Below are 26,584 nucleotides of genomic sequence, written 5' to 3' on the forward strand. Positions count from 1 at the left end.
TTCTCCCTGCTCAGCATCCAGCACCTCCCCTCACAACAGCATCCTGGAAAACTCCTCTGCCTCCGTCAGTCCACTTGGATTGAGTGGAACAGACCTGCCCCAAGCTTGAAGGGTGGGCATTTGATGTTAGGCAATTAGAACATCCTACCTCCCAGGCCACAGTGAATAGTTCCTGGACAGGTCCTGCCCCAAGCCCTGGGAGTGCTAACCTGATAGAAGATAAGTGGGGAGCTCAGGGGGCTATCCTGCTACCTAGGCCAAATGGGACTAGGGATCTTAAAACAGAGAGAAGAAACAAAAAGATCCATTTCTTTCCCCGGAGGCTATCCCCTGGAAGGAAAAGTCTGCCTGACAACAGAGCCACCAGGGAAGGACGTGGAGCTGAGAGATGGAGATAGATTCTTTATGCGCACAAACCCCTGGATGGAGCCATGCCTGAAGACAGCTATCAAATCTATTTTAGAATTTTCAGTTACCTTCAACCAGACCTCCCTGTTCTGTTTAAGCCAACTGGCACTAGTTTCTGTTGCCTTTTTTTTTTTTTTTAAGATTTTATTTGACAGAGAGAGACACAGAGAGAGAGGGAACACAAGCAGGGGGAGTGGAAGAGGGAGAAGAAGACTTCCTGCCGAGCAGGGAGCCCGATGTGGGGCTCGATCCCAGGACCCTGAGATCATGACCTGAGCCGAAGGCAGACACTTAACGACTGAGCCACCCAGGCGCCCCATTTCTGTTGCTTTTTAACTGAAAGAATCCTGAGTAACACAATGATGACAGTATTGATTTTGATGATGGTAGTGGTGACTTCTTCCTCTAGGGGTTCTGCTGAGTGATGGTTGATCCTTAATCTGAGGGATGGTTTCTGATGCTACCAACAGGGAATTCATGAGTTGGAAAAGTGCTTATGTCACACATGGGACTCAGAAAGGACAAGAGCACTACTTGAGGGAAGGTACCTTTTTTCACAGACGGTGCCCCAGATTCTTCGGCTGGCCAAGGAGAGCCACTCGATCCGTCTCTCGTACATCCGCAGAGCTCTGCTGAGCTGTTTCTGCAAACCCATGGGCCACACAGAGTGAGCGACTGACGAAAGGATGGCCAATTAAGGGGTCTGTGGGGCAAGGTTGGCTTCTAGGAATGGGGCCATGGGTATCCAGGCAGTATAAACATTTCACTGAATCCTGGGTGAGTCTGCCACAAGACCAGGAAGAGAAGAGTCCACATATTTCATTGCCTGGAAGGGGAGAGGAAGCAGATCTTGCCCCAAAAGATCAGAGACTTTTGTTTGTTTGACAGGTCCCTGCCTGGGGAAGTAAGAGGAAGTTTGATCAATGGCTTGGTGTCTCCAAATTCCATGGCACCTTCCTCTTGTCCCCTCTTCCCAAACCCCATATGCTGACCAAGTGGACCCATTACTAACCTGGTACTCACAGAGGAAGGGCAGGTCCACGTGAACATTCTTCACTGTCCCGTCATGCCATTCAAACTGGACCATTGCCCTCTGCACTCAGGTGTGGCCAGGATGGGTGGCAGGTGAACAGAGCACATGCGGGGAAGGATTGTTAAGTTTAATTTGGGCACTGGGCTCTCCAAATCAGATGTGTGAGAGGGAAATGGGCTTCGAGCACATCTGGGGTCACATTATGCATCCCTGGTCATGGCAGCAGAGGGCCTTCAGGACAGTGGTCCCTGAGTGCACCATGCCTGAGAGCAAGCCAGGCTGCCTTCTGAGGAGGGTCTTCCAAACATCGGAGTCTTGATACAACCTATGGTTGGAGGTTTTGTAGTAGCAGAGTCGGAGACCTTAAAACATACTGGGAACCCGGATAGGCCTTCATGGGCACTTGGAAAATCTAATTTTTCATCCTCCACCAAGTCGTCATGACCCACCTAGTCACTCATCAATCTGATGCTACAATTATCTATCCCTCTTCTCTTTGGTTCTTCCATCTTTCCATTGACCTTTCTCTTCGCCTATTATGCTCTCCTTCCATTTCTCCATCCTTCCATCCTTTTCTATTCTGTCATTCATCCTTCCATTTTTTCCCCTCCATAGTTCCATATGTTTACATTTCCATCCTTCCTTCCACCCAGTCAGCCATCTGGGAAACATTCATCGGCTGCTTGCTTGTACTAGATATTGGGGATACAGGGTTGGAGAAGAGAGTTTGTTCTTTTAAAGTCTCCTACTGTGGTGGGGGTTTAGACATGTAATAAGTACACACGTTAACACATTATAGGAGCTAGGGCAGAAGTGTGTACCAGGTACAGTGAGGACACAAGGAGAGCAAGTGTGTTCAGAGTGCATGGAGGAAAACCTTCAAGGAGGAGGCGACTTGCTCCCTTATCCCTGACTTGCTCCCTCTTGCTCCATCTTCCAGAGTTTAGGTTCAAATCTTTGCAAAACTGCAGTTAGAGTAGATGTGATGAGAGTTCTAGAAAGTTCTGGAAAGCCTGCATCCCACTCCAGGCCCTCAGACCCCAGCTCCTCGTGCTCTGACTTATGACTCGTATTTCCTAGACATTTAAGAACGGAAAGGTCAGGGGCACCTGGGTGGCTCAGTTGTTAAGCATCTGTCTTTGGCTCAGGTCATGATCCCAGGGTTCTGGGATCGAGCCCTGCATTGGGGTCCCTGCTCAGCGAGAAGCCTGCTTCTCCCTCTCCCTCTCCCCCTGCTTGTGTTCCCTCTCTCGCTGTGTCTCTCTCTGTCAAATAAAAAATCTTTAAAAAAAAAAAAAAAAGGAAGGGAAAGGTCACAGAGGAGCCCCCCTGCAGAGGACTGGAAAGAACTCTGAATCTGAGTTACCTCATGGATAGTTGAAGATACTGTTTTCTGGAGAATAGGCACAAATTCCTTCACAGGAGAGAATGCATTGGGTGCCAGAACCTGATAAAGGCTTAGCTTTTTGGCTGTAAAAATAAACAGTGGTGTTTGAGATACAGTTCTTGAAGCCCCAGAGGGTTTATGCCTTTTCGTCAGTCACCTGAGTCCTGGGTTCTGCCCTCTTTGGGGACTTACCTTTTAGGCCATTGATCTTTAGCCATTCTGCAGAAGTCTTGTCCAAGTTTGGGAACTCAATTGTGAGGGGACCCTCATGCTTTGGGGGTTTAGGCAAGAGACCTGTGAGTGGACCTTTTGCAATCTCTGTGGAAATCTAAATTAAATTTAAAAGGCTTCATTACAAAATCATATTTTAGAGCTGAGAAGCCCTTAGTCTCCCCAACCCACCCAGGTCCCCTAAGTGGAGCATCTGAAAACATTACCAGGTAAATTAAAGGCAGTTCTGCCTTCCCCTCCCACCATCCCCATCCCCTTCTCGGGAGATTGCTGGAATTTCCAGGGTAAGAAGATGTCCCCAGCAACTTGCTTCCTCTTTGATTTGTCCATGCTCCTGGCCCCTCCCCACCCTTACCATCAAGATCATCACCTTGGGCTCCAAGATGGCTGGTGGCCCCTCCATGAGCTCCTAACACAAGGCTTCGAAGAAGTAAAAAGTAACTCCTACACTAGATCATTTCAGGAGCCCTGGTCTAGTCCAGCCTCCCCTCACCCACATTTACAAACTGAAAGCCTGAGGTTCTGAGATGTTAAGTCATAAGTCATGTATAAATAAGACAGAGAACAACAATTCCCAAATTTTAGACATTTGAGCACTGCCTTCATGAATTTTCCTGTATCTGAATACCACTGTACTGTTATTTAGAATTTTTAAAAAGATTTTACCCTTTTGTTTTTAAAGATTTTATTTATTTATTTGAAAGAGAGAGAGAAAAAAAGAATGGGGGCAGAAGCAGAGGGAGAGAGAGAAGCAGACTCTGTGCTGAGCATGGAGCCCAGTACAGGGCCCGATCCCATGACCCTGAGATCATGACCATGAACCAAAATCAAGAGCCAGATGCTCAACTGACTGAGCTACCCAAGTTTCCCTAAAGATTTTACTTTTAAGTAGTCTCTACACCTAACATGGAGCTTGAACTCAAAACTCCCGAGATCAAGAGTTGCATGCTCCCCTGACTGAGCCAGCCAGGCACACCTAGAATTTTTTTAAAAATAAATCAAATACAGGGGCGTCTGGCTGGCTCAGTTGGTACAGCATGTGACTCTTGATCTTGGACTTGTGAGTTCAAGGCCCACGTTGGGTGTAGAGATTACTTAAAAAAACAAAATCTTTAGGAGTGCCTGGGTGGCTTAGTCAGTTAAGCATCCAACTCTTGATTTTGGCTCAGATCATGATCTCAGGGTCATGAGATTAAGCCCCGTGTTGGGCTCCATGCTGGGTGTGGAGCCTGCTTAAGATTCTTTCCCTCTCCTTCTGTCCCCCCCGCCACACTCTCAAATAAATAAATAAACTTTTTAAAAATAAACAAATAAATAAATAAAATCTTTAAAAAAATAAACCAAATGTGTAACATTAAAGCTTTTTAATTGTTAATTTGATCTAATTTTAAAAATTGACTCCCTTTTTTGTACTCAAATAATTTTAGAAAGAAGATGTATTACTACCATAATGAGTTAGTTTTAAATACACAACATTAAAAAAAATTAATTCATGTACTACTTTGTAATTGTCTTGCAAACCATGAGTAATACATGCATTGCATTGTAGGAAACTCCTGGCTGAGGTTTTGACATCAGACAGACCTGGGTTCAATTCAAACTTCATCTGTCTCTGTCTCTGGGATCTGAGGCAAATTATTTAGCCTTCTGACTTCAGATTCCTCATCAGTAAAATGGGGGTAATAATATATCTACAGCAGACTGTTGTTGTTATGCTAAAATAAGACGTTTAAAGAATTAATCATTGTGTCTATCTTAGAATGAGCACTCAGTAAATGAGAACTCTTCTAATTATAATACAACAGTTGTTATGATTTATAGATACTCAGTAGAAGAGCTGGAACCGAATTGGAAGATTCCGGTTTCTAGGCGCGGTGTCTCTTCCACTGCGTCCAGCCGGACCAAGATGTTCTGTACGTCACAGCCATGCCTTCATTTGGTGAAGCTATAAGCGCATTCTCAGTGCCTCCTGTCCACAGTTAAGTTTTCTGCCTGATCTAAACAGCTCAGAGCTCTTATGGTGCGTCGCCCATGAGCTGGCTGAGTTATTTTGCTGATGTTACAATAATCAAGTCGCCACGCAGGGACGTTTGCCCCAAATGAAGCGCTAGGTAGCAAAGACCATCTTCAAGACAGCCCACTCTGTGTGGGTGAGGTGTTCATCCTTCTCCAAACTGGGGGGTAGGGAGGGGACAGTGGGAGGTGGGTGGGGTGGCAGGAGCCTGCTGGCCTTTCTCTGAAATACATTTTTCAGTTAGAAAATCCATCAGGATCCTTCTGGCACAGTGGAAGGACCACGCAGCTCAGAGCTGTGGGGTACAACAAAGGGCAGGGCTTTGCCTTATTTCTGTTAGCACACGGGGGCTTTGGCAGCTATGCCCTCAGAGAGACGGGTGAGAAAGAAGGATGGAGTGAGGCCAGCTCCAGAATCTTCCCCTACACCACCTACCTCCTTCATCATGCTGGTTAGCTCCTCACAGGGGGTCCTGTGGCGCAAGGCTTGGAGGTGGCCCAGGAGGCTCTGGGCTTTCTGGATTTCTTCCAGCAGCTGGTCCATGTCCCAGCTGGTGTAGACCTGGGGGTAGTAGGAGCAATCAGCCATTAGAGGTCACTTGGCTGCTAGCCATGGCCGACTCAGGAAAGGGCAAGCAGTCATGTCATTTCCTAAAGCTGAGTGGCGGATTGGTTAAGCCAGACGTTATAAACTAGGGTCCATGTGCCGGATAGAGCCTGCAAACCTGTTGTGTTCCATTTCTATAGTACTGGCCTGCAGTGTTATTAAATAACTGAAGGGTTTTCTAACCTTAAAGATATGAAGAAACATTTTATACCCACTGGACTGGCTATGGAAGCGTTGGTGAGGATGGGGAGAACCAGAACACACTGCTAGTGGGAAACAGACTGGTGGTTCCTCAAAGAAGTCTACACAGAATTACCCCAAATTCTGTAGATACCCCAAATAATTGAAAACGAGGACTCAGATACTTGTACAGCAATGTTCATAGCAGTTCACAACAGCCGAAGGGTGGCGATAACCCAAGTGTCCATCAGTGGATAAATGGACACACAGAAGGTTGTGGATCTAGACAATAAATCAGCCATAACAAAGAATGAAGCTCTGAGACAGGCTACAACATAGATAAACCTTCAAAACATGACGCTAATGGAAAGAAGACAGGATACAAAAGGTGTATGATTCCATTTATATGAAATATCCAGAATAGGTGACTCCATCGAGACAGAAAGCAGGTTGGTGGTTTCCAGGGGCTGTGGGGGAGGGGAAAGGGGGAGTAACAGATTAATGGGTACAGAATTTTCTTTTTTTTTTTTTTTAAAGATTTTATTTATTTATTTGACACAGAGAGAGAGAGAGATCACAAGCAGGCAGACAGGCAGGCAGAGGGAGAGGGAGAAACAGGCTCCCTGCTGAGCAGGGAGCCCCATGTGGGGCTCAATCCCAGGACCCTGGGACCATGACCTGAGCCGAAGGCAGACGCTTAACTGACTGAGCCACCCAGGTGCCCCAGGTACAGAATTTTCTTTTGGGGGGATGAAAATGTTTTGGAACTGGATAGAGGTGGTGGTTGCACAACATTGTGAATGTGCTAAGTGCTGCTAATCGTTCACTTTAAAGTGGGGAACTTTATGTTATGTGAATTTCATCTCCATTTAAAAAAGAAGTCACACATACATACAAATCCAGATTTCTGGCTCCTTGGAATACCTAGCAGCATGGGGGTCACACTCCTCCAGAGCAACGATGGGGATGGGCCAAGGGCTGAGCAGAGGTGTCTCTCTAGATGGGGTAAGAGCTACCTAGTCTTCCACAGCTCCACCCACTCTCTGCTGCCCCCCACCCCTCTGAGTCAGCTTAAGTTTTTTGTTATCCTTCTACTGTTTTCTGCTTATATTAAAATAAGACAATGATATTTGTTGTACTCATATCTCTATGAAGAAAAACAATAGAGAAGCCAAGAGGGCCACGGGTTTTTAGATAAAAGATTTCTTTTTTTTTTTTTTTGATGGTTTATTTATTTTAGAGAGTGAGAGCATGCATGAGCTGGGGGAGGGGCAGAGGGAGAAGCAGACTCCGCACGGAGCAGGGAGCCCAATGCCAGGCTCGATCCCAGGACCCTGAGATCACGACCTGAGTCGAAACCAAGAGTCAGACACTTAACCGACTGAGCCACCCAGGCTCCCGTAAAATAAAAGACTTCTTGGGGCACCTGGGTGGCTCAGTCGTTAAGCGTCTGCCTTTGGCTCAGGTCACGATCCTGGGGTCCTGGGATCGAGCCCCGTGTCGGGCTCCCTGCTCCGCGGGAAGACTGCTCTCCCTCTCCCACTCCCCCTGCTTGTGTTCCTGCTCTCGCTGTCTCTCTCTCTCACTGTCAAATAAATAAATAAAAAATCTTTTAAAAAAAGACTTCTTAAACCAGCCGGTTTTGTTCATTTACAGTACCTTCCTAGCCCCTGTGATCTGTGGCCTCAACAAACAAGAGTTTGGGAAATTATGTAACCAGAGGGGTGTAAACCAAGGAAAATGTTGTCTGACCTTGGCTCCTTGGTGCGAAATGCTAGACTTTGTGACGCTTGAACACTGTAAGATACAAATATTATTTGGCTTAAGGCTACCGATGGTTTCAGGTGACACAGCCTGCGAGCTGAACAGACAGTGGATTCTCAATCGGCCAGTGGTCCACATGCACACTTGCTAATTGTTACCTCCAGTGTGGACACAGGGTGTGTGATGCTACGATTAACTGGGACAAGGATACTAATGGGTGGACTGGTACAGAATTGATCGTTCATTCAGAATTGATTGCTGCGGGTCCCCTGCAGTAGCAGGGACGTATCTTGGAGGAAGACCTGAGGCAGCTGTTTCAGACTCCGCTTTGGTGGGAGCAGAGGTGGTGTTGGACCCCATGGTGATGACAACTGGATAGAGATTCAGGATTCGACCAGCTAGGCTTTAAAAGGCCTCTAGGCTCACTGGTGTGCAATCCACTCATCATGCATGCTGAGCAAAGGATCTCTTGTGACTTCATGCTGTCCCTGTTCTTCCCATATTCATCTTAACCTGATTATACTTGTGCAAACCCATTGAACACGGCAGCAGGGAGGGGAAGCAAGTACATAGCATGGTCTGTCCTGGCCCAGGTCCCCCAGGCACAGGCTTGGAGGCAGGCAGGGAGGGAGGAGAGGGGCAGCGCGTTGGCAGAAGGGCTTACCTCTGTTTCTGGGCTGTAGCAGTGGTAGTAGCCCCCAAGAGCTTCTGCAAGGTTCTTTAGGACAGCCTGTGGGGATGGTGACAGGGTCAGCATCCTCACCGGGGCAATGCTAGTATTCCCACAAGCTTCTCCTTGACTGAACCTCCCAACTGCCCAAAGGAAGAAGCAGGTACAAGGAGAGTCATGTTCTGGTCCACAGCTTGGTGGTGGGGGGCTATCCATGCGTGGAGCCTCCAAGATGGCCCAGCTAGATCACTGTGGCCAATCCAAGGGAAACGTTGGAGAATCCCAGGTACTTACAAGGGGCACCTGATTGTTGCATTTGTAGGTGACGATGTGGGTGATGAGGCCCTTTCCCATGGTGGACTGTTGGATGTAGCTGGACAGAATTTCAGAAGGCTGATCTGGGCTGGGGAGAAAACAGAAGAAGAAAAGGGGGTGCCCCAGGTCAAATCACGTGGAGGACATTCCAGAGAAAATGGGAATATCTACCAAATCTAACTGACAACCTGTGTCCCAGGTCGCTTGGAAGATGCAAGGTAGAGTGGACTGCAGGCCTGGCCTGCCCTGGCTGCCCTGCCCAACACCTAGGGACGGACGGCCTATGAACGAAATCCTTCTCTCAGTGTGTGTGAAGGGTCCTGCGTGATGGTTTTTGGTTCTCCAGCCCCCTTTGTGCGTGCGGTCTGTTACCCATGTAGGAAAGGAGACCTACCAGCTTCCCATTATGGTCACCAGAGAATTCAGCCCCTTCAGGGTGAAGATCTTCCTCAGGGCTTGTAGCAAATTGCTGCCTCCGTCAGGCTGCAGCTTCTTTACCCAGAGCCTGAGTTCCTGGAGGCTGTGGAGACAGCAGACACCTCACCACAGTGCTCTGCCGAGGTGCCAGGCCGAGGACAGACATGAGCTCGTTTCAGACTAACAATTATTTATTTGAGAGAAACAGATCATGAGCAGAAGGGAGGAGGGAGAGAGAGAAGGAGAACCAGACTCCGCTGAGCAGGGAGCCCGATGCAGGACTCAATCCCAGGACCCTGAGATCATGACCTGAGCCGAAGGCAGACACTCAACCGACTGAGCCACCCCGGCGCCCCAGGCTAACAATAATTCTTGAGGGGAATACATTTCTTCCAATTTTATACATGAGAAAACGGAGTTAGGATTTGATCCCATAAGCAACTGGCCAACTCTGGGATTTCAAACCAGGCTGGACTCCAGCGACTCTGCGATCAGAGGTTCTGGGCTAAGCTCCTTCTCTGCGCCCCAAGCCACCACACACTCCCCCCAATGCAGAGTTCATCCCCTGACCCCGAGAGGGCTCCAAGAGGAGGCGCCTTGGCCGTGTGGCTGCATCTCGCATGCGCTGGGATGCACCCCAGCCCAAAGAGGGAAAGCGGCTTCACGCTTTCTTGTTTAAATATCTCACAGCATACCAGTGAGAGAGTTCTGCTCTTTCCATTTCTCTTTCTGTCTGACCAATAAAATAAAAATGACAATAAAATTTACTGGCTCGTGGCCAGTAAGTCTGTCCTTCGTTATTATAACCTTTCAGTCTCCTTTCTACACAAAGGGAGAGCAGATCCCAGGCCTACAGCCTTCTCCAGGCCGATAGGTTTCAAGTTGGAATTTGATATCATTGTTTATTTGCTTTCACTGTATTTATTGTGATGACTGCATTCTAATTATGGCAAGTGATACGGGCTTCTTGTTATGGTACTGATAGTTCCCTTCAATAATACATGTAGAGTTGATGTTTTAAAATAGTACACGTCAGGGCGCCTGTGTGGCTCAGTCGGTTAAGCGTCTGCCTTCAGCTCAGGTCATGGTCCCAGGGTCCTGGGATCGAGCCCCACATCAAGCTCCATGCTCGGCAGGGAGTCTGCTTGAGGATTCTCCCTCTCCCTCTGCACCGCCCCCCCACCCCCGCCACTCATGCTCACTCTCTCTCTAGAATAAATAAATAAATCTTAAAAAAACAAAACAAAATAGTACACGTGGCAGAGATATGACCAAAATCACAAGTGGTCTCTAGGAATCACTGCAGTGAGAAGCTCTTGCCTATGACCTCATGGTGACTTCTAGGTCTGACATCCCAGAGATCAGAGGTCTAACTGGAGCGGAAACCACAGGAAAAAACTGCTCTCATCACCGAGTACCGGCCACCTGCCAGATGCTTATCCCTCACCTCCTGTTCACAGGAGTTGAGTGAGGGGTAGGTAACCCTGGCCTCACTCTGCTAAAGAGAGTTCAAGGACTGGTCAAGGCCACCCCGTAACTGTCAGAGCAGGATGCAGAGCCAGCGCTGTTGGAACTGGACCCTGCTCTAGCCAGAACAGCTCCTCTTTACAGCTAGTGCTGGGCAAGGGGACCTCCATCCCAGAAATGCATACAGGTGGTTTCTCCTGGAATCTGCTCCAGGCTTTGACAGCCAATCCTGGCTCTACCACTCCGGGCAAGCGCCCTAACCTGAGTCCCAATTTTTTCATAGGCAAAATGGGAATAAGAATCCTACTGCATCTGCTGGCTGTAGGTATTAAATAAGATAGTGCATGAAAAGTGCTTAGCAGGGCACCTAACACCTGCTGGGCCATCAAGGATATTCTCTTCATGGAAAAGAAATTTTTACTTACTGGCATAAGTAGAAATTCTTACACATCTTCTCTCTGCCCCCCCACGCCCCTCCCAAAAAACCCACAAACTAGAAGCTTCCAAATAAAAGACTAGTTAAATCACAGTACATTTATGCAGTGGAATACTATGCAGCCATTAAAAAAGAACGAGGTAGATCTGTGTGTACTGAGAGAGACTGACATTCAAATCAAGTGCAAAGTGCAAGACAGGGTAATGCATTCCTGTTTATGTTTTAGTAAAAGAGGATAAGCATACCGATGCACGTACGTGACACATTGTGGAAGTAGGTAGAAGAAACAGTTATTGGGAGGTGGAGAGAGATTCTGCTTTCGTACTGTGTGGATTTTTAAAGATGTATTATTTTCAAAATAACAAAACTATCTTTGCTAGTTTGCTGGAGAAAAATGGTGCCTTGCCGTTGTCTTGTCTTTTCATTTTGTGGGTTGCTCACAAGGCTGTCTGCTTTGCCAAAGGTTACGGATCCCTGTGTTTCCGCTTTGTGAGTTGTCTCTTTGTACTCACTCACCTGTTGGGGTCTCGGGTTCGCACTGTATTCATTCAAGAAAGACAGCACCATGTGGGGAGGACAAGGAACAAGCAGACAGCCTGGCCAAGGCCGGGAGGTCACTCACGTGGAAGAGCTGACTCCCACCGGGTCTGGCCAGAGGGCGCTGGTGGTGGAGCCGAAGGACAGGACATACAGCTTCTCCTTGTGGCTCAGCTGCTCCTCAATGAGGTCCTGACAGACAAAGGGACATACTGGTTCCCAGAGCCACAGGCCACGTGGGGCCTGGCTTCACTCCTCATGCTGGGGCTGGCTCCTCAGGACCGGGCTGTCAGCCTTGCTGGGATGGGGTCGCTTAGTGGCCCCAAGGTGACATCTGCTTCCTGCCCACTGAGTCACGTGGGGGTGTGGGATGAGTGCCCTGGTGACCCATCCCAGCCCGTGTGTGTGTGTGCGTGGTGGGGGCGGGGCATGGGCCTCAGCCCATAGACTGGCAGACCACCCTGGGAGGTCGTGCCCTCCCTTAGTCCCAGGGACTGCACACTGATGTCTTCTTCTGGAGCAGCTCCTTCGGGCTGCCACACACTTGGCTCACAGACTAGGAGGAGGATGAGCCTCTTAGCTACCCATCTCAGACTGTGCCACCCTTCACGGTGGCATCCAGGGAGGGAGGACAGAGGTTGGGGGCAGTGGTTTCTCGCCAAAGCACAGAAGGTGGGGATGTAGCAGTGGGCACAAGGCCAGCCCATCTGATGCTCTCAAGCTGTAGCCGATGAATATCCAGCAGTAAGATAGCTCCTCCCTCGTCTTCCTGGCTAGGTAGAACTTCATCTGTCCACCGGCAACACAGACCTTGCCCTGCCTAATATTAGACCAGCCCACCTGGGAGATCTTTAGAACCTCAGCCCTGAAGACTTGTCATGAAGCACTGTTTCCTGACATCTGCTGAGACCAGGAACGGGGGACAGTTCTGGATGACTAACCCATGTTGAACCCTATAAAGAGTCCTTGGATGGGGCGCCTGGGTGGCTCAGTTGGTTAAGCGACTGCCTTCGGCTCAGGTCATGATCCTGGAGTCCCTGGATCGAGTCCCGCATCGGGCTCCCTGCTCGGCGGGGAGTCTGCTTCTCCCTCTGACCCTCCCCACTCACATGTGCTCTCTCTCTGTCAAATAAATAAATAAAATCTTAAAAAAAAAAAAGAGTCCTTGGACGATCACATCCAAAGCTCTGGGCGTTCCCATAAGAAAAGAACCCCCTTACATTAGCGCACAGAGGCTACATACAAAGTTTTTTTTCTGAGCACTTAGCTTGCATGAACTCCTTTCATCCTATGGCAGCCCTGGTAGGTGGCCTCTGTTGTCATCCGCATTTTACAGATGAGGTAACGAAGGCACAGAGAGATTAGGCAGCAGGTCGCAGCCCAGAAGTGGCAGAGGCGGCTGGGACTTAAGGCCAGTCATCTGGCTCCAGAGTTCTTAGCTTCTTTGTTTGGACATGCCAAAGAAAACGAAACAGCCCTTGGGTCCAGAAAAGGCCAGGAGACCTGTGCCATGCTATGCTGGAGTCAGTCCAACCGATTACTGTTCTTCACATCCTCTTTCCAGGGAACTGGGGGCCCTTGCGGAAAAGTCTAGTTAGTAGGGACTGCTGTGGTGAGGATACGAGAAGCTCACACAGGAACTGAAAATGAACTTGACATAGTTCCTTAACGGTAGGTGCTAATTAAGTGTGAACCGTTCTTTGCAGAACACCCCATTTTGCAGTTGCTACAAACAAAGCCAGTTGGCCAAGCTCACAGAGGGGAGGGGGTGTGGCTGGGGGGGTGGTTCCAGGTACTTCTTTGCGCCAGAGAGACTTACCAGGAAGTCAGTCTGGAATTCCTCTTTCTGAGAGCCACTGCTGACGGCTGACACGTCAATGACAATACCAACTTTGGTTCCCTTGATGAGGCCAAATGCCTGAAACCAAAGAGGGCATGTGGGAACATCCAGCACAGCTCTGTGCTTCCCTTAAGCCCTCTCATGGGGCAGTTCCGCGTGACGTGGACGTTGGAACACACACCCCTGACCTCAGAAAGCAGCAGAAGCCAGGTCCATTTTATAGAGGAAAAAAGCAAAACCCGATCCTGACTGTAGTTCCGGGCATTATCTGCTCCTAAAGCCTATTCTTTACAAGTCTTTTTTTTTTTTTCTTAATATTTACAGTCCACCCTTATAAAGTAAGCCACGTCCATTAAAGAAAATTTGGAGACCACAGAAAAGCATCCTTTGTAAAATACAAAGTTGGCTGTCTAATTACATCAGCGGATTTTATTCCATTTCTCTATATCCTTATTTGTTTTCCACCCACTCTACCAATCAAAGGCAGATGTGTCAAGCTCGCTGGCTGCCGCGGTATTTCTGTGAGTTTCTAATTCTGTGTCTAACAGCTAGCACATTCTCCGTGCCCATGCAGTCTGACTCTGCTGAGGACGGTTCATCCTGTTACAGCTGCATCGTGAACTGGGATTTTCATTCGTTCGAGACGGATGATTCTCTAGGGGCAGTGGGTTCCATTTGATGCTTTTTGCCTTAAATCCCACTTTACTGCAGGCCCAATTTTCTCTACTCTCACAGATGGGTATTTTATATCTCTCACACCTCAACATTCCCTTTCTATGCTCCCTCCGCAGGTGAGTTTGCCTTCAATTTCACTGAGAAAAGAGAAACAAGCCAGAGTTTGGTTTTGTTTTTTAAATCTTTCCACGCAGAATCTACCAACCTGCCTGCCCCTTTGCCCACACCCTTGGCCTTTTCCCCTGTTATAATGTATCTACATTATAGAGCAACTACCGAAGCTCTAAGGCCAACCCTTTGACTCCCATCACCTGCTCTTGTCTTGCCAAATAGGGACTTTGCTACTGTAACCGTCTCTTCTCCTGGACCACCAGATCCTCCTTATCTGTTGTACGGTTTCCATCACCACACAAAGTACAAAATACTATTGCCCATCCGAAAAAGGAAATAAACCTTTCAGGACTCCACCCCTCCCTCCTGCTACCCCACCTCATTTCTCTGCTTCCCATTTTAGCTTACCCCTCGTTTCTCTGTGACTCCCTCAGAGTAAGGCTCTCACCTCCCCACTCCACTGAAGCTACACCTGTCAAGGTGATCAATGACCTCCCTCTTGCCAAACCCAATGGTCAAATGTAAGTTCTCAACGTTCGCTAATTCTGAGTGGTATAGGACGCTCTTTCGCTGTGTCAAGGATGTAACAAGTTGAAGCATTTAATAAGTACATTTGTCTTTCAGGACATCACGTTTTCCTGCTTTTTCGTCCACTTGCTGGCCAGTCCTTCTCACCCTCCCCCACCTCCTCCCAAAGTCTGCATCGTAGGACATCCTGGGAACTTGTTAGACGCAAAATCTCAAGTCCCACTCCGGATCTGCCCAATTAGAGTCTGCATTTTAACAAAATTCCTCTCCCCACCACCCCCACCACCAAAAGGGATTTGGCTGCCATAAATGTTTGAGAAGTACAGGGCTAGGGCTCCGTCTTCCTTATCTACACGAGGGTTTGTCAACCCCTCAACTACTGACATTTTGAGCTGGACAATCCTCTGCTATGGGGAGCTGATCAGTGCACTGCAGGATGTTTGGCAGCTTCCCTGGCAACCTCCCCTCTCAGTCTTGACAACCAAACGTTCCTGCAGATATCGCCAAATATCCCCTGGGGGGCAAAATCGCCGCTCCCCCCTCCCTGGTTAAGAACCACTGTTCTGCACTCACTCCCTAAAAGATCTCATGTGTCTTGGGGATTTGAATACCATTTGCACACTGATGATAATCCAAGGTCCATCTGCAGGCAGAACTCTCTGGCAGCTCCAAACATATGCATTCAACTGCCTGCTCCTTGTCTCTGCCCAGATGTCTGGTAAGCCTCTCAGACTTCATATGGTGAAACCCAGACCTCTTGATTTTCCTCCACACACCTGGCCCTCTTGTGAATGGCATTCAACAGGTCCCCAGGCACTTTGGCCCCAAACCCATGCAATCCATCAGCAGTCCTGTGGGCTCTCCCTTCAAGCCATGCCCTGAGTTCACCATTTCTCCTTCCATCCACCCTAGCTCTTGAGCCTAAGTCTCCACCATTCTTACCTGGCCTTTGTTCTCTACAGTCAATTTATGAAGGAGCCACAATGATCTTTTTGAAACTTAGGTCAGATCATGACACTCCCCTGCTTAAAGGCCTCACCTGTGGAATAAGATCTGTACTCTGTAAGGCCATTCTTGATTCCAGCCTCATCTCCTCCCCTTCTCCATGTGGCTCACTCTGTGCTTGCTACACTGGCCTGCTTGCTGCTTCTAGAACATGCCAAGCCTGTTCCTGTCTTGGAGCCTTGGCATTTGCTGTTTCCTCGGCCTGGAACATTCTCCCCTAGATCTCTATATGGGAGTGCCCTCATTTCCTTCAGGTGTCTGCACAAATGTCTCCTCCTTGACCATTCTATTTAAATAGCCCTCCTCCTGGGGTACCTGGGTCACTCAGTTGGTTAAGCATCTGCCTCTGGCTCAGGTCATGATCTTAGGGTCCTGGGATCGAGTCCCGCATCGGGCTCCCTCCTCAGCAGGGAGCCTGCTTTGCCCTCTCCCCCGCTCACGCTCTCTCTCTCTCCCTCTCTCAAATAAATAATTAAAATCTTAAAAAAAAATTTTTTTTAAATAAATAGCCCTCCTTCTATCCTACTCTCTATTCCCTTACCCTGTTCATTTCTCTTTATAGCACTACCAGTAACTTGACCTTGCCTATGAATTGCTAATTATCCATTGTCTGTCCTCCCCCACTGGACTATAATCTCCACGAAGGTGGGACCTTTGTATTGGTCATGTTTCTATTCTCAGTCTGGGACCCGTTCCTGATACGTAGTAGTTGTCCAATCAATATTTGTTGAATGACCCAAACGAACGCTGAGGCCTCCCAGGACATTACCAATCCTCAGGGGCTGAAAGGAGTTCAAATCTGGGGCCACGGGCACCTGGGTGGCTCAGTTGGTTAAGCGACTGCCTTCGGCTCAGGTCATGATCCTGGAGTCCCTGGATCGAGTCCCGCATCGGGCTCCCTGCTCGGCGGGGAGTCTGCTTCTCCCTCTGACCCTCCCCCCTCTCATGTGCTCTCTCTCATTCTCTCTCTCTCAAATAAATAAATAAAATCTTTAAAAAAAAAAAATCTGGGGCCAGTTCTATTCCTTTTATAATTTACAAAAACTGCCTTTAGAGCTTTTATAATTGAAAACATTCATTCTCTTAAACTGAGCCATTGGAATTCTAGACATTTATCCTGTAAAATAACTGGATAGGTTCATAAGAGGGAATTGGAGCCTGGTGATGCCAGATATTCCCATTTTTCAAGAGAGAGCTAAAAACAGACATAAACATGAAACACCAGAATTCTAAATCTTGGCAACTAACTCGAGAAATATTTTAAACTATGAGGGCCAAGAAAAACATGGCTGTGGGCCAGATTTACCAGCACGCTACTCGTTTATAAGCCCTGCTTTTCTCCTCCATAAATGTGGAAACAGACCCCCAAAGCAGTGAGGCCACTTGCCCAGGGCCTTGCTGACCATAGTTGGGAAGTGGGCCCAGGGATGGCCTGTCCATCACCCCAGGCTGTGTCAGCACCCAGAGGACCCACGAGTTGGTTTGTGAGAGATTGCTTCCCTGGGATCTAGTCTGGGCTGGTTTCATGTCTACTCTGCAGCTCCATCCGAAGAGGTACAGTGGGGTGCGTGGGCGGCTCAGTCAGTTAAGCATCTGACTCTTGATTTGGGCTCACGCCATGATCTCAGGGGCATGAGATCAAGCCCCATCCTGTTTCCGGCTCCACACTCAGCATGGAGTCTGCTTGAGATTCTCTCTCCATATCCCTCTGCCCCTCCCACTCATGTGCTCTCTCTCTCTCTCTCTAAAATAAATAAATAAATCTTAAAAAAAAAAGAATAAAACCAACCCAGAAGAAAGCAGACCCCAGAGACAAAGAGATGACATCATCTGAGCCCATGGATACAGCTGTGTTTGGGTTTTTCATTTATGTAGGTTGAGAAATTCCTTTTTTAGCTTAAGCCAGTTTAAGCTGAAGGTCTGTCGTTTGCAACTGAAAGAACTGTAACAAGTACAGACAGAATGAGTAAAAGGGGGCGGAGAATGGAATCTCTTACCTTCCTGCTGTTTTCTGTGAGCCACTGGATTCTCTGTTGATAGAGTTCAACAGCCCTGGCAAAATACCAGAAAGACTCATCAGCCAAGGTGAACTTCATCACTGAATGACAGTCACTTACATACATGGGAAGAAGGTGTGGATGGGATTTTGGGGTAATGTCTTGCTCTTCTCAAATCCGTGTCTCCCCAGGTGAAACTTGCTAGTCACCTGGAGATGACCATAAATGCCCAATGGAGGCAGTTCAGCAGCAAGTTCTCAGGGGACTGATTAACAAAAAAAACCCCTCAGTTTTCAAAAAGTAGTCGGGAGAACGTCTTGAACTTGCCTTATTGCAAACCAATCCAATGACTGGACGGAGAGAGCATGTAACAGGTGCTCAAGTTCAGGACTCATCACTTGAATTCAACTGAATTGCCCTCATTGAGGGCAGGTGGGATTTGGGAGCCTACAAAACGGCAAACAAGACCTCTGGATGTAAAAAAAAAACAAAACAAAACAAAAAACCTTTGGATGTGAAATCATGGGGCAGTGGGTAGAATTTTAAGTTATACATGAGTATGAATAGAGCTAAGAGTATGAGCTTCATAATGAGACGTGCTGGTCTTTGAGATCCAGCTCTCCAATTTACTAGCTGTGTAACCTTTCGACAGGTGTGGTAACCTCTTTGAACCTCCAACATGAAGATTATACCAGGGCTCTACCCAAGTCAATTTGCCAAAAGTCAGTTTGAAAGCCAATTCCCTGAAAATCGATTTGAATTAACTGAATGGACTTGAACATTCCTTAACACGCTTGATTCACAATTAAAACCAATCAACCAAAATATTGCAAAATTCTTTAAAAACCTGTTTAAACCTTCATACCTGATAAAAATTGCTATAAAAGTTACAGTTAAGAGGCCCCTGGGTGGCTCAGTTAAGCCTCTGCCTTCGGCTCAGGTCATGATCCCAGGGTCCTGGGATCGAGCCCCACATAGGGCTTCCTGCTCAGCCGGGAGTCTGCTTATCCCTCTCCCTCTGTGCTGTCTTTCTCTCAAATAAATAAAATCTTTAAAAAAAAAGTTACAGTTAAAATGTTTTGATAAATCTGGCATATTGGTCAGTTGTCAATTGAATTTTGGATATTTGGCTTGAGAGTAATGTATTTTCGGTTGTTGTGAGGATTAAACAAGATAATGCACGCAGGCCTTAGCAGAATTCCTGACACATTAATAGATGACAGGTATTAATTATTATTATAGCCTTTTAAGAAACCTCAGGCAAACAGTGATCATGGATCATAGATTGCTACATTGGGGATGGAATGTATATATGTGCTTGGAAAATCTGGTTTGGGAGTGGGTAGCCCGCATATTTTTGCAAAATAATTTGCAAAAGTATAAGCCCAACCAATCTGTCATTGAAAGTGGTCATTTAACTATTATACCTCAGATGATGGTGTGAGGTTTTATGTGCTCATCCAAAGGGCCCAGGGATTTGAAAAGGCTGAGAAAAACCGGTATGGTCCAATCTCTTTATTTGATGAAAGAGGCCATTAGGACCAGAGGTGGGAGGGACATGCCCAAGAACCCAGAGATTGTTGTCGGAACAAAATCATTTTTTTAAGGATTTTTATTTATTTATTTATTTATTTATTTATTTATTTATTTATTTATTTTAGAGAGTGAGAGAGTGTGAGTGGGGGGGAGGGGCAGAGGGAGGAGAGAGAGAGAGAATCTCAAGCAGACTCCACACCGAGCACGGAGCTGACGTGGGGCTCGATCTCATGACCCTGAGATCACGACTAGAACCGAAATCAAGAGTATGCTTACGAACTGAGCCCCCCACGCGCCCCTGAACAAAGTTACTTTCAGGCTGCTGAAATGAAGAAATTCTTGAGCTCTTGTACTTACTCAGAAAGCTTGGATTCAAATTGGTGGATGATCTGGGTGGAGAAGTACACTTTCCTCATGATATTGCTGCCCTCCTCCCTGAAGAAGCAAAGTCTTAAGAAGGGGTCTCTGGGGCCGGGGAGTGGGGTGTTGCCAGGCTTGCAGGCTTGGGGGTGAAGGGAATGGTGCCAGACTCACAGCACGGCGGTGCCTTGGCTAAGCAGGTCAGCCAGGGTGAGCCTCTCAAACTGTAAACTGTGCCTGGAAAGCCAGTCTTCCGAGTCCTCCCAAGCCGAGGGTTTGGTCTCATCTCTCTGCAGCCTCTGCGAGACAGAGCCAGAGTCAAACAGAAAAGTGGGGAAAGAGAGGGCAAGGCTGAGGACGCCCTAGGCTCCCCCTCCTCACAGATGCCCAAGGGCTGCCAACTCCGATGGGTCGTCCCTGAACGCGGTCTGTTCAAGAACTCACCTTGCTGAGGGAACTGAGGAATGAGGAGGCCTGTGTCCTGGGCCAGTTGCTCTGGAAATACCCATTCTCATCCTTCACCTCATCCCCAATATGCAGCGAGATAATTCAAGGGTCACTCACCACACCCTGCCTTGTGCGAAACCAAATATGCAGTGGCCAGACCATACAGGACAACAGAACTCCGACCCATGACGCCCGTGGCAACCAGTCCACAAAACCAAACCACAACTGTAGCAACTGGCCCAGAAGGGTCTGGACTTGGCCAATGACTTCAGTTTTCCTATGTTTTATCCCACATCCGGCTCAGGACCCACCAGAGAAGGCCAAATATGCCCTCAAAACCAATCACATGAGATGCCTGCCTTCTAGTTAGCCCACCTCCAGCTTCCTCATGCCAGCACCGCCCTTCTGGGCACACCTGAAGCTTTCTCCTTTTTCACCACAAAGCTTTCCTGATCCCCTGCCTTTGAGTCTCTCTACCAAACACAGGTGAAGGTGGCTGACTCCCTTGCTGGAAGCAAACTCGGAATAAATGGCCTCTGTTCTCATTTGGGTGCTCTTTGTTTATTTCCACACTTGCATTTTCTGTATCTTGCTATGAGTTCTGCCTTGCTGTCAGTCTGGTGGGTCCTCAACAAACATTTGTTGGCTCATGGAGGAGGGAATGGGTTTCTCCTGTCTAGTCCAGAGGCCAGAAGCAGGAGCACCAGGTTAGAGTTTTAAACATAGAATTTCCTCACCATCACAGGAGTCTGGCCACGAAAAGGACCACGCCCTCTTGCTTATATGTCGTGACACCTGGATCACTTACACAGCGCCAAGCTCAGGATTTGGGTGGTGGCCTTGGTGGTGGAGCTGAAGTCCTTCACAGCAAGCGTTTAAGATTGGGGATGCTTTCTGGGAGCCAGAAGGCAGAGAAAACTGACCTGAGGCTCTTAGCCCATTTGGCCTTGATCACCTCTCCTGGAGTCTGGCATTTCTTCTTCCCCCAGTGGGTGTTTCTGACCCCTTCTATGAACCAGGTGCTGTCATTGGTCCTAGGTCTACAGTGTGAACAAGATAGAAACGTTCTTGCCTTCTTGGACCTTACATTCTAGTGTGAATAAGTAGAGAGTAGAGAAGAGATGAAATCAGTGTATATAGTTTCAGAAAGGAACAGTTGCAGGAAGGACATGGAGCAGGGAAATGTGATAGACAGTGAGTAGGATGGAGACGGGGAGGTCACTTCTGCAGGGGCGGGGGAGGGGGGTCGGAGAAGGCCGTTGTGAGCCGAGATCTGGAGGTGAAGGAGGAGCCGGCCCTGTGCATAGCTAGGGAATGCTCATTCCAGGCAGAGGCATGGAGCAGGGAAGGGGTCAGAACGTTTGTAGAGCAGAAAGGTGGCCACGATGGTTGGAGCGTGTGATGTGACATGAGAAGGGGCTGGGAAGGTGTGCAAGGCCTGGTTCAGACAGGGCTTCCAGCGCAATCCCTGTGTGATACACATGGGATGTAAATGCTGCCAGAATTGGCCAGGACTCCCTCTGGGTGTGGTACAGCATCATGAGGGAGGTCGGCTGAGTGGATGATGGAAATTGCCCTGCAGCATCATCTGATGGCTGGGGAATGGGCCTGCCCACTGTTTAACCCACCAGGACCCCCACCTATATTAGAGATGGCTGCACCCATCTCCCGGGCGCCTACTCGAATCCTAGGTGGGTGCTCCTTGGGCTTGTATCTACCAGGGTTCTCACGGTAGTGGGTGAGGTGGTAGACAAGGGGTTGAAAACTCTGCAGGTAGCTGATTGAGCTCCACTAGACAGCGTAGAGGACACAGGAAGAAGAAAGTCCAGAGGAGAGCGGGAGAGAAGAAAGGAGTGCCGTAGGTGGGGTTCTCCATCTACTTGCTCTGTGATGCTGCGCAGGTTGGTGGGGCTCTTTTTTCACCTGTAAAACGGGCGTTTGAAGCTGTAGCAGCACAAGGCCTTGAGTGTTGCTGCGTTGACAGATCCCAGCAATGATCTGTATCTCCCACTCAATAAAAATGAAATGCTGTTGTTATATGCCAGCTAGATACTATTGTGTGCCCTCGGTTCTGTGCCTGAGGCCTGCCCACTGCTCTGTTTCAAAGGAGATTAGCAAGTGTTAAAGAAGTGTGAACAATACTAATGGAGCAAACATTTAAATAGCATTTATTACGTGTCAAGCACTGGCCATATATTAACTCATTTAATTCTACAAAATCGTTTCGGTCATTACCCCATTTTACTGACAAGGAAACAGGCACAGAGAATTTAAGTAATTTTCCCAAAGTCACGCTAGTAAGTGGTACGGCTGGGATTCAAACCCAAGCTGCATAGCTCACGTTAGTGCCAAACTGTGGCTATCCTCATGAAGGATTGAGGGGGAACTGACTAAAAAGATAATTTTCTCATACGGTTTTATGCTAATTCATGGTCTGCCCTTAAACAACACCCCCTAGTATGCATGGTCCCCATCTGGCACTTAGGGAAACGCTGCTTTACATCATATGAACACTAGATGTCACTCTCTTCACCTTTCAGGACTCAACCGACTCCCTGGTTGATAACCCCTTAGACTGATAATTCACCTTTCTTCCGTTTTACTTGCATTTTAAATGATCCATCGTGTTTTAGCACATGGGTTTTGTATGATTAATATTTGAAGGTCCACCATTAACTCACAGACATCATACATTTTGACTGTAGGGCATACTGATTACATACTAAAATATGTGCTTCACATGGAGAGTAGGAAGATCTTTGTGTTGGGACAGTCCTTTCTCTCTTTCCCACTGCTATTCATTTGTGAGGGAGAGGAGGTCCCAGCTGTGGCTAATAAGGGTCCGAGTGGTCCTTGTCCATCTGGGAAGTCACGTATTTGATATGAAATTAGATGAAGTGAAGACTCATATTATCAAATCTGAAATCATTGAAAGAATCCCCCAGAATCTCAAGACTATTGAGATTTCCTCATTTTCTTTTAATTAAAATTACTTTCCTATTAGTGCCAATACTTGAGGAAAGTAAAACAGGACCATTTTCCTGATTGTTTGATTGCCAGCATTAAAACTGTATTGTTTTTGACAGATTGTCATCTCAAAGATACCATCTTTAAACTCTCACGTAGATTAGGTGGGTGATTATAGGCCAGGCTTGCCCCTAACTACTCCTGATCACAATAGTTTCTATGGTAGAATGAATTCTGAGTTCTAGACCACCCACCCACCATCGTGGGAAAGAAAACAGCTCACTGACACATTGAGAGTCAGCCTAAAACCACAGTTGTAGTTATTCTAGAAGTTAATTCTCTTGCCGCGATGCTCTTGCTCTGATAGCACTTCCTGAAACTGATTTTTGGATCTAGGTTTTAGGGAACCCTAAAAGAAAGACAAATCTCAGAAAGGGAAATTTTAGAATTTACATTCCCTAGTCTTCAGGCTTTGGTAACACAGACAGTCTTCATATACTCCTGAATGTTTAATGATACAGCCAAGAAGGCTATAAAATTTATATAAACAGCATAGGGATTCCTGTCATTTCTAAAGGCAGAGGATTAGAGATGAATGTTTAACTAATCGTTTTCTATCCCGAGAGCCTACGTGAAGAAAGAAATACCCAGAGTGGGGTGCCTGGGTGGCTCAGTCCCTTAAGTGTCTGGCTTTGGCTCAGGTTGTAATCTCAGGGATTACAACCGGGGATGGAGCCCCGGGTCAGGATCCTTGCTCAGCGGGGAGTCTGCTTCTCCCTCTGCCCCCACATCCCCCGCTCATGCTCTCTCTCTCAGACACATTTTCTCTCTCATAAATAAATAAAATCTTGGGGCGCCTGGGTGGCTCAGTCGTTAAGCGTCTGCCTTCGGCTCAGGTCGTGATCCCAGAGTCCTGGGATCGAGCCCCGCATCGGGCTCCCTGATCGGCGGGAAGCCTGCTTCTCCCTCTCCCACTCCCCCTGCTTGTGTTCCCTCTCTCGCTATCTCTCTCTCTGTCATATAAATAAATAAAATCTTTTAAAAAAATAAAAATAAAAATAAATAAAATAAAATCTTAAAAAAAAAAAAAAAGAAACACCCAGAGTTTAACACATTCTGCATTCCCTGACTATGATTTGTAAGCACTGTGACTCAGTTAAAGCACTGTTGTATTTACCAGTAAGTCTTGTGTCTGGTTAACATGTGTAACCAGTAGTCCATTGTCTGGGTTTTGGCCAAGTCCATGGATGTCCTTCTGGTCCAACTTCTTCTTTGGATCTCTGTCATTGTTTCTCCTCACACTACAAAACACACAGTGAGTGGATGATCAGTGTCCCAGCACTAGACCTTGCCTCCACATTGCCAGGGTCTCCAGAGCCAACTGGGAAGAGGTCCTGTAGAGTTCTGATAAAAGGTGGACCCCAGGTTCTTAAGACATTTTATTCTACCGTTTTGGTAGTGAGAAAATGGAAGTCCTCGGGCATAAGATGATGCCATGACCATTTATCCAGTCTCGCTTTGAGGCAGGCATCTCCCCCCTCAAGTTTTTGCTGTTGTCTTCATTTGAAAAATCAGAGAGGATGCTTACCAATGATCTTCCAGAAACATATTATCTTGGCCATGGCAGACAGGACTAGTATGTGTAGCCATTATAAAAACACACAACGCTTATTTTCCTAGGGAGAAAAGGAACACCAGAAAAGAGAAAGATAAATGCAGCATAGAGACAACAGCTTTGGGGGTATCTATAGTTATCTCAACTCTTCTGTCGTTCATTCACTAATGCTTATCGAACACCTCCTAGGTATCAGGCTTTGTGCGAGGTGCTGAGGATATGATGGCGAACAAGGGAACAGAGGCTTCTCAACTTTAGCATTTTTGACATTTTGGGCAGGGTCATTCTTGGTTGGGAGGCTGTCCTGTGCGTTGTGGGATGCTTAGCAACATCCCTGGCCTCCACTCACTAGATGCCAGTTTCCCAAGTTGTGACAACCAAAAATGTCTCTAGACGTGGCCTAACATCTCCTGAGGGACACAGTTGTCCCCCGCTGAGAACCACTGAGCTAGAGTGGGGGAAGACAGATGTTAAAAAAATTAAATATAGTCTATATAGAAATTGTGGCAAGTGCTAAGAAGGATGTGAACTGGATGATACGATGGACAGTTATCAGGAAAGGGATCTGTTTTAGCTAAGGTGGTCAGCTGAAAGCTTGACCTTGAGTTTAGACCGTCATGAAGGACAGAAAGGAGGTGGCCATGTTAAAGAGTATGGTGAGGGCTGGACTGTGTGGAGAGGGCAACGAATGACCATAACGATTTTAAGGGTGGGGGGGGAATACTGAGATGAGGTTAAATTCTTTTCTTTGTGAATGATATCTGCGCTCAAAGGGGGGACCCTGTAGCCTACTCCTTACAGTTTAAAGTCAGCAATGGACAGGAACAAGATGGATCCATCTGGGAATTTGGAATTAAGAGCTATGGGGCCACCACGTACATTCAGAAGCGGCAAAAGCCTGTCTTCAGATAAAGGGGAGTAAGTGGTCCTTCCCTGCCTTGGTTCCCCTGGGGCCATTCTCTCCCACCCTTTTCCTCCCTCTCTGCTGGCTCTTTCCTGGTCTCCCTTCCAGACTCATTCTCCTCTACCCGAGCATTTTAAGTTGGTGTTCCTCAAGGATGAATTGTGCCCTCTCTACCCTTCTCTATCCTCTTTTCCTAGGCAGTCTTATCCTTCCCTGTCCATGGCCTCAACTACCATGTACACACATCAGTGACTCCCAGTGGCACGTCAAAAATCTGGACCTCCCACTCTGATGGCAGACTGTATTCATCGGCACTGGATATTTCCATCTGGAGTACCTCAAACTCAGCATGTCCAACACTGAATTCATATTCCCTACAAACCTATCCTCTTTTCAGTGTTTCCTAGCTCAGAGAAAAGAGCCACTCTCCATTACTTATATGAGTCAGAAACCTGGGAATTACTCCTGACACCTCATTTCCCATATCCAATCCATCACCTACTCTTGTTAATTTTCCCCCTCTCAAATCTCTCCACTTATCTCTGTCTCCAGTGACATTCTCTGTCCAGGCCACTGTCACCTCTGCCATAGACAACTGTAGTAGACCCTAACTGGCCTCCCCACATTCCCTCAGACCCTTCCCATCCAGTCTGTTCTCACTGAAGCCAGAGTGATCTTTTAAAAATACAAACCCAACATCACACCCCCTCTTCTCCCTCCTGGTTCAAATGATTCAAAGCCTTCCCTTCATTTCTAGGATGAAGACTAAGATCCTTTGGATGGCATTTGAGGTCTTTCATGATTGGGCTGCTGCCTACCTACCTCTCCAGCTTTTCCCCCTTCCCCCCTGCTCCCCATTCTGTGTTCCACGACCCCTCCCTTCAATTCTTAGAATGTTATGCAGTTCCTTTAACCACAGGGCCTTTTCACGTGCTGTCTTTGCTCCGGAACATCCCCTCCCCCTCCCTCAACTCATTCTTGATATTTCAGTGTGTCACTTTCTCAGGGAACTGTTCTTCACCCTCCCACTGTATTTCAGGTTCCTTTAGTGTTATGTAAACTCTCACAGAACTGTGCTCCTTTCTTTCAGAATACTTTTAATTTAGAATGATACATTCTTTAGTGTGATTTTTA

At 47.4% G+C, this 26,584-nt stretch overlaps 1 protein-coding gene across 1 annotated transcript in view; it reads right to left on the reverse strand.

Moving 5' to 3' along the window:
• Nucleotides 1-26,584, reverse strand: part of VWA3A (von Willebrand factor A domain containing 3A) — a 64,797-nt gene that overhangs the window by 26,752 nt on the left and 11,461 nt on the right. The window contains exons 3-17 of the mRNA XM_081819872.1: nucleotides 24,520-24,607; nucleotides 24,109-24,232; nucleotides 19,692-19,816; nucleotides 19,515-19,592; nucleotides 17,622-17,676; nucleotides 13,285-13,383; nucleotides 11,551-11,657; nucleotides 9,003-9,128; nucleotides 8,588-8,696; nucleotides 8,288-8,353; nucleotides 5,509-5,634; nucleotides 3,021-3,156; nucleotides 2,808-2,911; nucleotides 1,421-1,501; nucleotides 957-1,051 (exon numbers count right to left, since the gene is read on the reverse strand). Coding sequence (XP_081675998.1) covers nucleotides 957-1,051; nucleotides 1,421-1,501; nucleotides 2,808-2,911; nucleotides 3,021-3,156; nucleotides 5,509-5,634; nucleotides 8,288-8,353; nucleotides 8,588-8,696; nucleotides 9,003-9,128; nucleotides 11,551-11,657; nucleotides 13,285-13,383; nucleotides 17,622-17,676; nucleotides 19,515-19,592; nucleotides 19,692-19,816; nucleotides 24,109-24,232; nucleotides 24,520-24,581 — 1,493 coding nt within the window. The 5' untranslated portion in view covers nucleotides 24,582-24,607. The remainder of the gene's footprint in view (nucleotides 1-956; nucleotides 1,052-1,420; nucleotides 1,502-2,807; nucleotides 2,912-3,020; nucleotides 3,157-5,508; nucleotides 5,635-8,287; nucleotides 8,354-8,587; nucleotides 8,697-9,002; nucleotides 9,129-11,550; nucleotides 11,658-13,284; nucleotides 13,384-17,621; nucleotides 17,677-19,514; nucleotides 19,593-19,691; nucleotides 19,817-24,108; nucleotides 24,233-24,519; nucleotides 24,608-26,584) is intronic.

Source organism: Leptonychotes weddellii, chromosome 5 (assembly GCF_054177405.1).
Source record: "Leptonychotes weddellii isolate Sample4059 chromosome 5, ASM5417740v2, whole genome shotgun sequence".
Lineage (NCBI taxonomy): Eukaryota > Metazoa > Chordata > Mammalia > Carnivora > Phocidae > Leptonychotes > Leptonychotes weddellii.